The sequence below is a fragment of the Pygocentrus nattereri genome, chromosome 1 (genome assembly GCF_015220715.1).
Source record: "Pygocentrus nattereri isolate fPygNat1 chromosome 1, fPygNat1.pri, whole genome shotgun sequence".
Classification (NCBI taxonomy): domain Eukaryota; kingdom Metazoa; phylum Chordata; class Actinopteri; order Characiformes; family Serrasalmidae; genus Pygocentrus; species Pygocentrus nattereri.
The window spans coordinates 57,214,436-57,230,318 of record NC_051211.1 but is presented as its reverse complement, the minus strand read 5'-3'; the positions used below and the strand labels follow the sequence as shown (position 1 = coordinate 57,230,318).

Genomic DNA, 15,883 nt, shown 5'->3' with positions numbered 1-15,883 from the left:
GACTCAGAACTCCCAGAGACCCATGGAAATTAAAAAGACCCATGATTATGGGAGTCAGAACACTCAGAGACCCATGGAAATTAAAAAGACCCATGATTATGGGACTCAGAACTCCCAGAGGCCCAGGGAAATTAAAAAGACCCATGATTATGGGACTCAGAACTCCCAGAGACCCATTCACTTGCTAAAAACCCTGCTTCTCTAGCTTCCTCCGGTCCCGAGATCCACAATGCCCAGGGACCGGTACACCAAAATACGCTACCATCAAAACATCCGCTTCGTGGGACCTCCACACCACCGTGGCGGAACGGTTAGTGCTCCAGACTAAGGACCTAGCGACCAGGGTTTGGAACCCGGGGCAGTGGGCGTTTTATTTTTGGCTGGAATTTACCATGGAGCTCCGGAGCTCCGAAGGTCCGACCATCCACAACTTTCCCCGTTACTTCCAGCCTACTGTAGTGTAATGGGGCAGCGCTCTCGGGTCTCAGCTCAGCGACCCGAGTTTGAAACTCGGTGGGGTCCTGGTATTTTGCGGAATTTACGAAGCTAATTGCTTCCTCCCTTCTTTCCTCTAAACATAACCATAACTCTAAACCAAACCCTAAAACATAACCATGACACTAAACCCAACCCTAAAACATAACCATAACACTAAACCCAACCTTAAAATATAACCATAACACTAAACCTAACCCTAACCCCAACACTAAACAAAACATAAAACACAAACCCAACACTAAACAATGCATAAAATATAACCCCAACACTAAACATAACACTAAACCCGAAACATAACCATAATCTTAAAACATAACACTACACTAACCTAACACCAAAACCTAACTCCTACACTATAATAACACTAAAATATAGCCCCTACACAATCATAACTTTCATCATAAATCTGTTAATCTACTATCTCACACTTAAACTAAAACCCCAACACTAAACTAAACACTAAATACTAAACAAAACACGTCACACAACACACCACATTACAACACACACCCCACCACACACACTGCACTTCACAACACAAGACACAATGCACCACACCACGCACAGCCCACTACACACACCACACTACACCTCACAACACACACTGCACCACACTGCCCCCTGCACCACACACACAGCACACTACACACACCACACTACACCTCACAACACACCATCACACACTGCACCACACAGCGCACAACACACACCACACCACACACACAGTGCACTACACACACCACACTACACCTCACCTAGGCATGATCAACCTATGGCTGGCCGCCTCGGATGAAGGTGTATAGTGTTTAAAGGCTGAAACACCTGATGACTCTGAGGTACACTACTGATGATGTGTCCTAAAATTACTTATTGTAGTGTATCACACCTGTTCGTTCTCTGACTTGCCGTTGTGGGAAGGAGAATGAATAGGTGAAAAACATAGGCCAAGTCAGGCCTCGAGGGTGCCCTGCTCAGTCTAGTGGCACACTCCTCTATTCAGTCCTTTACCTCGCGAAGCAGTTAGAAGAATCAAATGTAAATACAACTCTAATTTATCCACATATAAGGAATAATTCTCTTAGTATTAAAAAACCTAAAATACCAGGTGATTAGTAGGTGCGCTAATGATGATATGTCCTAAAATTACTTAATGTACTGTATCACACCTGTTCGTTCTCTGACTTGCCGTTGTGGGAAGGAGAATGAATGGGTGAAAAACACAGGCCAAGTCAGGCCTTGAGGGTGCCCTGCTCAGTCTAGTGGCGCACTCCTCTCTTCACCTCTTTGTTCTTTGCCTTGCGAAGCAGTTAGAAGAATCAAATATAATTTAGCCCGAATACAACTATACATACAAAAAAAATTTCCAACAAATAAAAGGAGATTTATCCACAGACGGAGGAACTGAAAGGCCCGATGGCGTGACTTAACAAGCGGTGGCCCGTGCAATACCCTTGATCTTCCTATCTAACTACGGCTGTTGAGGACAGTTGATGGGGGAAGTCATTGTATGTTCTCTAACCCTAACCCTAACCGTTTCCCCTTAAACCTAACCTTAGCCTTAAATGCTAACCTTGAAATATAACCCTAACTTTAATCCAACCATAAACCTAAACTTACCCCTAATCCCTAACCTTTGCCCCTTAAAGCTAACCTTAGCCTTAATGGTAACCTTGAAATCTAAAACCAGAAAGTTTGACCATATCAGCCCAGTTTTATCAGCCCTGCACTGGTTACCAGTTAAATTTTGCATTGATTATAAAATCCTATTACTGACCTATAAAGCTCTAAACGGACTCGCACCCTCAGTACCTGAGTGAGCTCCTCTCCCACTATGAACCATCACGCCTACTTAGATCACAAGGTGCTGCTCACTGCTGGTACCTAGAACTAATAAAGCTCCATCAGGGGGGAGAGCTTCTCATACAAAGCCCCCCAGTTCTGGAATAATCTTCCTGTTAATGTTCAGGACTTAGATTCAGCCTCAGTCTTTAAGTCTAGGCTAAAAACTCACTTGTATAGTGGAGCTTGTATTGTATTACTTGTATTGGTGATTAATCTCCCTGTCAGGTCTAGACCTGACAGATCATGCTGCTGCCTCTTCTGCCCTGATTGGGTGCCACTGCTCACCAGACTTCTGGACCGGTTTGACCACCATTGAGCTTCTTGCTGAACAATGCTGTGCAGTCCTCACCCTCAGATGCTGCTGCTGCTGCCACTGCTAATCATAAACTAATCAAATTAACCGCTGCCCCACCTGTTTTTACTGCTTTTTCCTATAATACTATAATACTTTATACTAATACTTCATAATACCTTACACTTTATACAATGTTTGCTATCCGGTGTCGACTCAGATGGGTTCCACTTCTGAGTCTTGGTTCCTCTCAAGGTTTCTTACTCGTTTAGGGAGTTTTTCCTCGCCACTGTCACCACTGGCAATGTTGATGGGGGCTCAGATCCGGATTTTCTTTTCTTTTTCTTTTAATCTTTTGTAAAGTTTAGTGGTGTCCCATATCTGTGTGATTATATTTTCCCCTCATTGATTCTCTAAACAAAAAACTCTCTTGTATTCAGAACACATCTGAATCTGCATTTTGATCTGCATCTGAAACAATTTTCATGGTTTGGGATGCGGAAATAATGCAGTTGGAAATCTCAGGCATTTGGATTTTAGCTTTTGTTTTTTATCGATGAACTTTCAGTGTGAGAGCTGGTCTAACAGCAGTTCTGTGGACGAACATGGAAAGAACCGTGTCTTTATGGTGAGAGTTTTTAAGACAGAAATGTTTATTTTTAGACTGCATTTGTTAGTTTTTTAAAGCAGCTTTAAACAACTTCCTTTATCCCAGAATAATGTGTCTGAGTTTTAGTGCAGTTTGTCTCTGAGTCAAATTAAAGCTGCTAAAGATCTACAGCAGTGATTCCTGATCAGTTTTTTTAATCAATGTAAATGTTGGCTTATTTCCATATTTGATAAGATCTCAATCTTTTTCAATCTCTCTTTCTGTCTGTCTCGTTTCTTTCTCATTCATTTTTCTTCTCTCTCTCTTTCTCTCTCTCTCTGAGGGCAGGGCTGTGTGTGTGGAGGGGATTTTAAGCAAGTGCAGTGTTTACAGCTCACTCAGACACTGATGGCTTAAGTTCTGTTGAAGAGTTTGGGGGGAAAAGGGTAAGATACATTTTAAAGGGGAATTCTACCCAACTTTCAAACTTCTATAATGCCGTGTGTGAGATGTAAAGAGACACTCAGAGTGGTTTGGTGTGTAACTGTGGATTGTAGAGAGCCCCAGTTCCCAACACCACCACTGAGTCTCTATAATTAATAATTTCACACCAAATTGCTCTGAAGAAAATCTGAATAAACACAATGAGTTTGTTTTGTTTATTTGTATCTGGTCAGATTTAGTTTAAGATGGTGTGGAAATACAAACTACAAACCAGTTTAACGTTACTTTGTCTGGTTCCTCTCAGGTGACAGCAGTTGATCTCAGAGATGTTCCGCATGTTCCGCCGTGAGTACATTCATATTTACACTTCTGCTGTCACTGAAGCTGCTGAGCTGAAAATGTTTCTTTCAATTTCTACATGTAGAACTATCTGGAACAATGAACCATCCAGTTTCATATCACATTACAGCCACGAAGTTCATGTAAATTCCACAGCTGAACTCAGAGGAGCTGCTCTTGATAAACACGGTTATTCAAGGTTTCTTTACATGGTGAAGATGATGAAACACTAAATTAATTGATCCCTGCTAATGTTGACAGTCAATAAACTGCTGTTTTAATCATTTACAGTCACAAAGTTCCCCAAACACCGTTAAACAGTTCAGTTTGAATATGTTTCCTCCACTAAACATTTTCTATTTTCTCTTAATGCTGCTTCCAGAGCGTCCAGTAACGTCATAGCTGCTCTGCTTCACTGCACTGCTGTTTTTACTCATAAGGCACATTTTCAAATAACTAATTTGACCAATTACTGAACAGCAGATTGAGATAAACCACCAAACTTTCCCAAAGCACCCTTATAGATGCATCAGTGACACTTTCTGTGAAACCTACATTATAAATGCACTTTCAAATATTTGTAACATTATAGTAATAAGTCTGTAAGCATATTTATAAACTCTAATAAATGTTATACATGGCTATATAATAAGGCTCTCATTGTGAACTTTGTTGACTTAAGAATGTAAAACTGTTTATTATAATGGCTCTTAAAAGAATAATGACCTGTGCGTAGTTGTAAAGCACATTTAATCCATATTAACAATTGTAAAAATTTTAAATGTCATAACTGAGTGCTTCAAGTGATATTTTATGCTATTTTTTTCTGAATAAGTTAAATTGTGCTATAAATTTTTATTTTATATTGTGAGGTTCATGCCAAACTAATGATAAAAGTACAGACAAGAATTAAGTGTTAAGTAAGAATAGTTGTTTTTAACATTTGTTTGTTCTTAAGTGTACAGAATGCATAATTGGCATATAATTAACCTTGAAAATATTCAAACATAGTTTAAAAAATGAACTTTGGTACATTATTACAGCCTTCTGAGGCATTGTTGCAGTGTATATGTTATTATAAGCACATTTATAACACTTTCAAAGAAAGTGTTACTAATGCATTTTTTTTTCTGTCAGGCTGATCTGATCTGAAAGACCGGTCAGGTTTTTCCATTGTGGGCAGACAGTCATTTCTTTTTCCCCCAACATTTTAATATTTTAACAATCTGTGGAAAATGCTGATGCAATAGGCAGCTATTACATGGGGGCAGTTGTGGACTGGAGGTTAGGGAACCAGTCCTGTGACCGGAAGGTCACTGGTTCGATCCCTTTGGCTGACAGTCCATGACTGAAGTGCCCTTGAGCAAGACACCTAACCCCCAGCTGCTCACTGGGTGCTGTGGATAGGGCTGCCCACTGTTCCGGGCAAGTGTGCTCACTGCCCCCTAGTGTGTGTGTTCACTAGTGTGCATGTCTCTGGGTGTTTCACTGCACAGATGGGTTAAATGCAGAGGTCTAATTTCACAGTGTGCAGATAGTGACAAAAAAAAAGTTGAATTGTACAAGTGCACTGTGGATGTCACCCAATACAACTCTGATTTAACTGGTGTACATAACTTTAAACCCCAGAAAGCACAGCTTTAACCTGCATATACAGCCACAAAGTTAATCTGAAGCCTTTCAACTCAGCTTAATGAAATTTACTTGTAATAAACTTCCTGTAAACTCACAGAGCTTCTGCTTTTCAGATCTTCTCAAATATCCACAAATGTCACTTGACATCTGAATGACTTGTTTTTTGATAAACACCATGAGGAACTCATGTTTGACTTATTTGTGAACAGTATTAAATCTTTTTTAAAGGTATTAAATAAGATCATCACCTATTATAAGCTGCAAAGAGCTTGATTTTGGCTTGATTGCCATTTTTGGTGGCAGAAGCAGTCCACAGAATCTCTCCTGCTTCTTTTACAGACAAAAGCAATGCTGCAGCTACTCATCTTGGATGTCAACAAGGATAATCCGCAATGGACAGGCTTTAAGTCACTCAACAGGGTCTAGCCCTTTAAGAGAATCGAGGGGGGAGGCACTAGTTGGTTTTAGTTCACTTGTTGTTTTAGAAGTGATTTGTGAGTTTCGTTTTTGTCTCGTAAAATTAAAGTTTTCCCTCCGTGGGATTCTCCACTAACTTGAGCCTCCTTACTTCACGACCCGCTTCACATACACATTTTAAGCCTTTTTGCTCCCTCTGTTTGAAAGTTAAATTAATCAATCAACCTTTATTTAAACTCTGAGGACACTGAAGACTCGGATTAGCAATGGGCCCTTCAGATTAGCCAAGGGCCCCACATATCAGCCAAGGGCCCAGCAGATTAGCCAGGGGCCCAGCAGATTAGCCAACATCCCCACAGATTAGCCAAGAGCCCCACAGACTAGCCAAGAGCCTTTCAGTGAGCAAACTGCATGAACAAATAGTCCAACAGTTTAAGAACGTTTCTCAACGTGCAACTGCAAGGAATTTAGGGATTTCATCATCTACAGACCATAATATCATCAAAAGATTCAGAGAATCTGGAGAAATCTCTGCAAGTAAGCGACAAGGCAGAAAACCAACACTGAATGCCCGTGACCTTCGACCCCTCAGGCAGCACTGCATTAAAAACCCACATCATTCTGTAACGGATATTCCCACATGGGCTCAGGAACACTTCGGAAAACCACTGTCAGTGAACTGAAGTGCAGGTTAAAACTCTGCCATGCAAAGCAAAGCCACATATCGACACCACCCAGAAACGCCGCCGGCTTCTCTGGGCCGAGCTCATCTGAGATGGACTGACGCAGAGTGGAAAAGTGTCCTGTGGTCTGACGCGTCCACATTTCACACTGTTTCTGGAAATCATGGACGTCGTGTCCTCTGGGCCAAAGAGGAAAAGGACTGTCCAGATTGTTTTTTTCAGGGTCATCCTGCATATATCAGCAAGACAACGCCAAGCCACATTCTGCACGTGTTACAACAGCGTGGCTTCATAGTAAAAGAGTGCGGGTACTAGACTGGCCTGCCTGCAGTCCAGACCGTCTCCCATTGAAAATGTGTGGCGCATTATGAAGCTCAAAATACGACAGCGGAGACCCCGGACTGCTGAGCAGCTGAAGCTGGACATCAAGCAGGAATGGGAAAGAATTCCACCTACAAAGCTTCAACAATCAGTGTCCTCAGTTCCCAAACGCTTATTGAGTGTTAAAGGAAAGGTGATGTAACACAGTGGGAAACACGCCCCTGTCCCAACTTCTCTGGAACGTGTTGCAGGCATCAAATTCAAAATGAGTGAATATTTACAAAAAAACAATAAAGTTTATCTGTTTGAACATTAAATATCTCGTCTTTGTAGTGGATTCAAAACAAATATAGGTTGAAAAGGATTTGTAAATCATCGTATTCTGTTTTTATTTATGTTTTACACAACGTCCCAACTTCACTGGAATTGGGGTTGAAGTTTTATGAGGCTAAGTAAATGAGTGTGGTATCAGCCCGATGCTCAATACTAGTACCAGTATTGATGCATCCCAACTTTTCATGTTTTAATGCAAAATGTAAATTTGGCGAGCTCAACTGATTCATTCTAAGTGTATGATGGAGAGTCAGTGAGGTGCTCTTTGCTGTCATGATTGGATATGCGATTCACACTAAGGCACTCTTACAAGATTAAATTAACTTTTAAAGATTAAAACAGCAGGGCGGCATGGTGGCGTGGTGCTGTCGCCTCACAGCGAGGAGGGCCTGGGATCGATTCCCTGGCCGGGTGACCAGGGTCCTCTCTGTGTGGAGTTTGTATGTTCTCCCCATGTCTGTGTGGGTTTCCTCTGGTGACCGCTGGGATAGGCTTCAGTGACCCTGAGGGAAAAGTGCCTTAGAAAATGGATGAATTAAAACTGCCTTTGTTTCCAAAGCTAATCAATGTTAAAAGATTTTAGAAAAGTCTGGGGCAGAAGAGATTTAGCTGCCCATGTGCAGCGGCCACTGCAGTCATCAGGTCAGTCTTTAATCACAGCATGTGGGTGAGCCTCAGTGTGGAGTCAACTTAAAATATTGGCCTGAATTTCATTTCCAGTGTTTTTTGTAAACAGTTCTGCTGGAATTAGTAAAACTTGAAGCTTAAAATAACTTCAAATATGAGTTAAAGTGACTTTCTAACTGTCAATGATTCACGGTCTGCAGTGATTTTAGCTCAAACAGCCCAGTCACTGTAAACGGTGTCCACTGAGCTGAAAGTGCTGGACTTTTTTATATGGTCTGCTCACTCTTTATTTAGTCAAGGTAACTTTAATCAAATGTTCTTTTTGTGTAATGAATTGGCTTCAATTTAAACAACTCCATCAAATTAAATGGGCTGATTAGTACATTCTTTAAAAAGACAGTTGTTCAAGGGTTGGTTCTATAATTTTTTAATAGATTTAAAATATGGATTAATAATTAATAAAATTATAGATTATAATTTTCATTTTAAAATTATATATTATAATTTGAATGTTATTTTTAATTATCCCTGTTTAATATTTAATTAGATTTTTAATTATGTATATGGTTCTATATAGCACCAAAAAGGGTACTATTGTTACAATGTCAAGCTTGTCACGGTAAAAGAGCCCTTTTTTTTGGTGCTACATAGAACACTTTTCAAAACAGTTCTATTGAAAAAAAACATGATGAAAACAGATGGTTTGAAAGTAGATGCTGTTCATGTTTGACTGCGATAAAAGAGCTAAAGCAAAATAAAATATAAAAATTTTATTTCCAACAACATCTAAACTGTATTTTTAAATAACATTTTACAAAAGAGTTCTTGTTGTGAATGTACAGTATGTGAGGGGATATACGTAGTTCTTATTGTTTACTTCACTGTAACAGTGTGCTAAACTACCCCTCCTCCCCATCTGCGTGTGGAGGCTGAACTGTAGCCTGTCTGTCTCTCACTGTGATCTGTCTGTCTGCTTCTAAACGCTGCTGTATCACACTAAGAGGAGATTCCAGTAATACAGGAGTGAATTCTTTACTGATCACTGATCACAAGCACTCAGGTTGAAAAAGTTACTGTTATGGTATAAAAACAGTTTCAGGGAGAATCTGGAGGAACACCTGACTGACTACTGTGAAAAGTCTCAGATGACTATGTTGAGAGGAGAAGATGATCAAAATCACATTCTACTGGAATCTGTTTAACTACATACGTGTTACATTAATTTCAAGACTGGCTTATTTTTGGGGCAAATGTCTGACCCTCACTACAGGATGATCAGGCTGTCCTTCTTCTTTCGGCTGCTCCCTTTAGGGGTCGCCACAGCAGATCATCTGCCTCCATCTTGCCCTATCCACTGCCTCCTCTACTTTTACACCAACCATCTCCATGTCCACCTTCACTACATCCATAAACCTTCTCTGAGGTCTACCTCTTCTCCTTCTGCCTGGCAGCTCCATCTCCAACATTCTTTGACCAATACCAATGATCAGGCTGTCCTTTCAATTGCAAAACATCTTGTGTGTGGTCTTAAACAATGATCTTCCCAGATGATCTTGTGGTGTAAAGCATCTGTAATCCAGTCTTTTCTCCTCTGATCTGCTCTTTGTCCAGTCAGGGCCCTAATTGTGACTGTGAATCCTAAATATTACACATGTTCAATACACATGTCCTGTAGTTTAGGGTGGATGTTGATTCTCCAATGCAAGATGTGATGTTGATGTCATGCCTGAAAGATCATCAACCAATGAGAGCCAAGCTGAACCAGCTGAACACTTTTTCTGTGCAGAAGACAAACACACACAACGCCAACATAGCAATCTCAGAGTATAGAAGTCTTGTCGCCACCCAATCTGTGTCCCAAGCCCAATAGCCTTGCTGCCATCTGCCATATTTGTTAAGAATTAAAGTCTTGTTTGTTTGCAAGAAACTATGGAGCCCCACTGGTGAAATCCTGTATAAATAAAAATAGTGTGGCCATGCCTTATTAACATGTGGGAACGAGATGCTAATGTGTGGCCACAACTTAGTAAGGTGTGGGAATGAGATGATTAAGTTGTGGCCATGACTAAATAAGGCTTTGGAATGAAATCGCTGCTTACTAAGTCATGGCCATGCATTAGGATCTTGTTCCCACATGTTAATAAGGCATGGCCAAACATTATTTTTTATTTATACAGGATGTCACCAGCGGGTTTCCACATGAAACTCCCATGAGGTTTTGAGAATCAAAGCCATCAGTCAGGATTCTTATACATATAATCTGAAAGTGAAAGTTTCAATCAGACTTTGATGACAATCAAAGAGCAAGGACAAAAACCATTGTGCATTTTACATCAGCTAGGACTTTTATATGTTTATATGATTGCAGACTGTGTTTCCTTTTACTTTAGCCTGAAAATCTAACTTGCTAACATTCTCTTCTTCCATCTAGGAATCCGGGTGAGGTATTGGAAGTTGGATATGGTGGCTCTGTTTATTGTCGGCGCTTTGATCATACTGCTGAGAACAAACATCCATGACAAGAACCAAGAGGAGCCTGGATATAAATGGAATCTGGAAACAGATGCTGGGACTCCTCAAGCTTTTTCAAGTTTACCACCAAAATGTGAACAGAACTCATCTGTTTCCAACTTCAGTGGATTTTCCTCCTTGCCCCAACACATTCAGGACTTCCTGTATTACAGACATTGTCGGCATTTTCCGATGCTGCTCAACATTCCTGACAAGTGTGGAGGTCCAGAGCGATCTTCAGATGTGTTTCTTTTGTTGGTCATCAAGAGTTCTCCACCCAATTATGACAGAAGGGAGGTGCTGCGAAAAACATGGGCTGCTGAGAGGCTGCAGAACGGTGTTTGGATTCGTATCGTGTTTATATCTGGGACTGATGGACAGAGCTTTGAAAAGCAGAGGCTGAACAAACTCCTGGAAGCAGAGAACCGTAAACACAAGGACATTCTGCAGTGGGACTTTCATGATTCCTTCTTTAACCTCACACTCAAGCAGATCCTTTTCTTAGAATGGATGGAGAAATTTTGCCCCAATGCCCACTTCCTGCTCAACGGGGATGATGACATTTTTGCAAATACAGATAACATGGTGGTGTATCTTCAAGGGTTGGGTGATGATGGTGCCAACAAACACTCATTTGTTGGCCACCTGATTCAGTATGTTGGACCAATCAGGAATACGGCCAGCAAATATTATATCCCAGTCCAAGTGTATGAATCTGATAGGTATCCTCCCTATTGTGGTGGAGGAGGTTTCCTGCTTTCACGTTTTACTGCAAGGACCATCTACAATATGTCTCACTCCATCAATATACTACCCATAGATGATGTTTACATGGGAATGTGTCTGGAAAAAGCTGGACTGAAACCCTCGTCCCACATAGGCATTCGGACTGCCGGCCTACACATTCCCTCCAAAGCACTGGATCCTTATGACCCTTGCTATTACCGTGAAATGATCCTAGTTCACAGATTCCTGCCTCATCAAATTTATATAATGTGGCATGAAGTCCATCAGCAAGATCTGAAATGTGGAAAGACGCTCAGAACTCTTTAAGCTGTAACTCTAGCATGAATTTTTATTCATTTAGCCACAGCGACAGACAGTATAATGAAAGTGTGCATGTGTACCTGGGCTGCAAGATACGGATATAAAACGTTTAATAAAGGTATATTTTAATGATGAGATGACTGGTTGGACATTGTGCAAAATAATTAATCATAGATTAGTTACTTCAGAACTGCTATAAGACTGACAGTCAGCATTCCCTGAACATCGTCTTCTATAAAGGCTATGAACACACACACACACACACACACACACACACCTTCTAAGCCACTTCTCCTTCTGGGTTGCGGGGGGTGCTGGAGCCTATCCCAGCGGTCATCGGGCGGAAGGCAGGATATCAAATCAAATCAAATCAAATTTATTTGTATAGCGCTTTTTACAACGGATGTTGTCACAAAGCAGCTTTACAGGATTTCAGAAAAGACAAAGTTTCCACAGGACTGAAAGAATGTACAGAATGTATAGAAACCCCCCCCAGTGGGCAAGCCAGGGGCAACAGTGGCAAGGAAAAACTCCCTCAGAACTGAGGAAGAAACCTTGGGAGGAACCAGGCTCACCAGGGGGGACCCATCCTCCTCTGGTCAAACTACCTACAAGTGATTATACTACTAATATTAATAGCAGTAATATTGATATTAGGAATATCTAGGAGTCTATGAGAACATCAGGGTAGGGTGGGCAGCTCATCCAAGGAGGTTGGTGGTAGCTGAGGCGTGGGCAGCTGGTCTGAAGTGGGTAGCAGGGGGCTCGGCAGTCAGTCATCCTTTAGTGTCCAGCCAGACATGTGGGCGGTTGTATACTCGGAAAAAAAAAACAGGTAGATGGGATTATTTTTGTTCTATCCGTTTGTACATTAACAGGGAATGTAAACATTTACAGAGTGTGGCTAATGACCCCGGCAGATCTGACTATGACAGCTTAACTAACAGGAGAGAACCAGAAGGACACACAGACACGGCAGCACTCTGAGACAGTCTGGCATCCCTCCGCTCCACCGTCCACAAACTTGAGTGACCGCGTGCGAGCAGCGGGACGACAGCACCAGCGTCTCAGTTTACTATAATTCCCTGTGTCCATGGACCCCTGGATCTGCTGCCTTTATCTAGGGGGGTAACATTACCTACCAAAAGCTAAACTGAACAAGTGTGTTTTCAACCTAGTCTTAAAGATTGAGACTGTGTCTGAGTCCCGAACAGTTTCTGGAAGATACTGAAGGATACACCCTGGACAGGTCGCCAGTCCATCACAGAGCCGACAGGCAGACACATTCACACCTGGGGCAATTTACCATGTCCAAACAGCCTGACCACATGTCTTTGGACTGTGGGAGGAAACCGTGCCGCCCGCTATGAACACAAATACTAATAAATATATATTTAGCTCTTCATGGTGATACAAGTTTGTTGTAACAGTAATCATTGCTTCTTGTTTCTTTTACCAGACTGTGCTCATTGGAAACCACAGCTTTGACTTTACACTCTTAGCAATAAAGTTTGCTAATAGCCTCCTGGAACACTTCAGTGTATCAGATTGTATCATTGAAGATGAAGCTCTCGACTGTACAAGCACTGAGGTATGTATTTTGCATATTGCTGAGGATTTATGGATTTCATTGGGATTTCTCAGATTTGGTGTTAATTTTTTTCCATGAATGTCAACAACGTGTGTGAAATATTGTTGAATGTATGCAGTTTTTATAAAAAGTTGTGATCATTGACATATCATGAAAAATGTAATTAAACTGTTTCTGTCTTCATGTTAAATAAATTTTTATTTACTTTTTGTCAATTTTGCCATCAAAATATTCCATGTCACACTGGGCCAAATGGGCCCTATGATCTTTAATGTGCCAGAGCTGTTCACAGCTCTGTGATAGGAACCACACATCCCCCTCTAAAAGCTCCTACAGAAAGTTCCTACATGAACTGGTTCTGAATTCACTGCCTGATGACTGAGACGCTGTTTTATGAGAGTTTAGAGAACTTCAACTCCATTCATGGTGGAGGGAGACATGCAGGGCGCTGTGCGTCAAAATAGTCCCCAAAGAAATTATTCCAGATTTTCCACTGTTTTCCATCATCAACATTCCATATGAACTCAGAAGACTCGTGTCTTGGTGGTTTATTTACCACCTAGAATGACTCTGGTGGTTCTAGGTGGTAAATAAAATGTCTATATCTGTGTTGTAGTCATGGGTCCTATCACCACCACTGTAAAGACGCCTGAAACATTTCACACCAAAACCCTATGAATCTCTCTGAATCTCTGATTACAGCTTAGACACAGAGATAGGGAGGAATTTAGAAAAAATCTTGGAACTCTCCTTTAGGATCAAAATAATTCAATTCAAATGATATATAAGAAATTTGTGTTTTATCAAAAATACAGTCGAAAACAAAAAGAAAACACCACTGAACAAGACTTCTTTTTGTTGATCAGTAAATACAGCATTTATTCTCCACTGCTACACTGAAAATACAGCCTGTTTTTCCCTGTTTTGTATTCTCATATTTTATACTAATGTTGTTTGCTATCCGGTGTCGGCCAGAAGAGGATGGGTTCCCCTTTTGAGTCCTGGTTGCTCTCAGTGTTTATTCCTCTTGCTCTTAGGGAGTTTTTCCTTGTCACTGTCATCATTGATGCTCATGGGGGCTCAGACCCAGATTTTTCTGTAAAGCTGCTTTTGTGATGACACCTGCTGAAAAAAGCGTTACATAAACTTTGACTGGACTTCATCAGTGGCAGCTGCCATTACATCAGCCATAACCTTGAAACCTCCTTCTCTTATCTACAGTCATTGTCAATTTAATCAGCTCCACTGACCACATATTTTCACTCTGTAGTTCTACATTTCTTCAGTGGTCAGGACCCCCATGGACCCTCACAGAGCAGGTACTATTTGGGTGGTGGGTCATTCTCAGCACTGCAGTAACACTGACGGTGTGTTAGTGTGTGTTGTGCTGGTCTGAGTGGATCAGACACAGCAGTGCTGCTGGAGTTTTAAACACTGTGTCCACTCACTGTCCACTCTATTAGACACTCCTACCTTGTCGGTCCACCTCACCTGTGCAGAGAATGACCCACCACCCAAATAGTACCTGCTCTGTGAGGGTCCATGGGGGGCATGACCACTGAAGAACAGGGTAATAGTATGCAGAGAAACAGATTCTGTAACTGTAGAACTACAGAGTGAAAATATATGAAACTCATAAAACAGACAGTGTAGATACAAGGAGGTGGACTTAATGTTCTGCCTGATTGGTGTTTATGACCAGATACTTTGGAATTAGTTTGGATTTAACTGGATAAATAACAGCAAACAGTCTGGGCTCATTCAAGGTTGAACACATTTATTTATCAATTTAGAACCTGAGAGTTGAAATGCTTTCACTATTGAGGAAACAAAACTGAAAAATTTAATTGTAAATGTATTTGAATTGAAATTGGATTCCCATTAGCTTAAATGCACTTTTTTATTTTTTGTCCATTTAATATAGATAATATATTTAAACTGGTGTAGTACAGTGAGTAACGCTGCTGCCCTTTACAATGTAGACAGGGGTTCAATCCCTGCCTGGGTAAACACTCTAATATCTAAATGTCTTTTTAAAATGGATCCACCCATTGCAAGACACGGTGCAGTGTTTGTGGTGAGGGCCAAAAACACAACATATACAAATCAAAAAGGTAGACAGCTCTTAAATCGAGTTTTAAAGATGTATTTAATGAAATCACACAGCATTTTCTTACAAAAATACTTCAAAAATAAAATTTAAAAGAAGAAGGGCAAGTTGGTGAACGAAGTTTGTCAAGCTGTTGCTATGAATTTCCAGGTGGTTGCTAAGGGGTTGCTAGGTTATTGCTTTATTGTTTCATGTTGTACCCCACTGCGACCCTGACGGAGAAGCGGCTTAGAAAATGGATGGATGGATGGATGTTCCATGTTGTTGCCAAGATGATTTATATATATATATATATATAAAAACCACCCATTAGGGGTGTACTTTGTGTACTTCTGGTGCCGGTCCCAAGCCCGGATAAATGGTGAGGGTTGCGTCAGGAAGGGCATCCGGCATAAAACTTGTGCCAAAACTATCATGCGGATCACAAATATGATGCCATACCGGATCGGTCGAGGCCCCGGTTAACAGCGAGCACCTCTGGTGCTGTTACCAGCAGGGTGCCGGTGGAAATTGGACTACTGTAGGTCGAAGACCATCAAAGAGGAGAGGAGGAAGGCGGGTTAGAAGGCAGCGAGAGAGAAGGAAAGGCAGGAGTGTGGAGGTT

General features: G+C 41.2%; 1 protein-coding gene across 1 annotated transcript; it reads left to right on the top strand.

The window, feature by feature from the left end:
* The first annotated feature begins 2,818 nt into the window (after window positions 1-2,818).
* On the top strand, window positions 2,819-11,713 carry LOC108415053 (N-acetyllactosaminide beta-1,3-N-acetylglucosaminyltransferase 3-like). The gene is made up of 4 exons (XM_017688012.2): window positions 2,819-3,260; window positions 3,570-3,667; window positions 3,970-4,010; window positions 10,452-11,713. Exons 3-4 carry the CDS (start codon window positions 3,992-3,994, stop codon window positions 11,582-11,584), a joined length of 1,152 nt encoding a protein of 383 aa, XP_017543501.1. The 5' UTR covers window positions 2,819-3,260; window positions 3,570-3,667; window positions 3,970-3,991; the 3' UTR covers window positions 11,585-11,713.
* The last annotated feature ends 4,170 nt before the right edge of the window (window positions 11,714-15,883 follow it).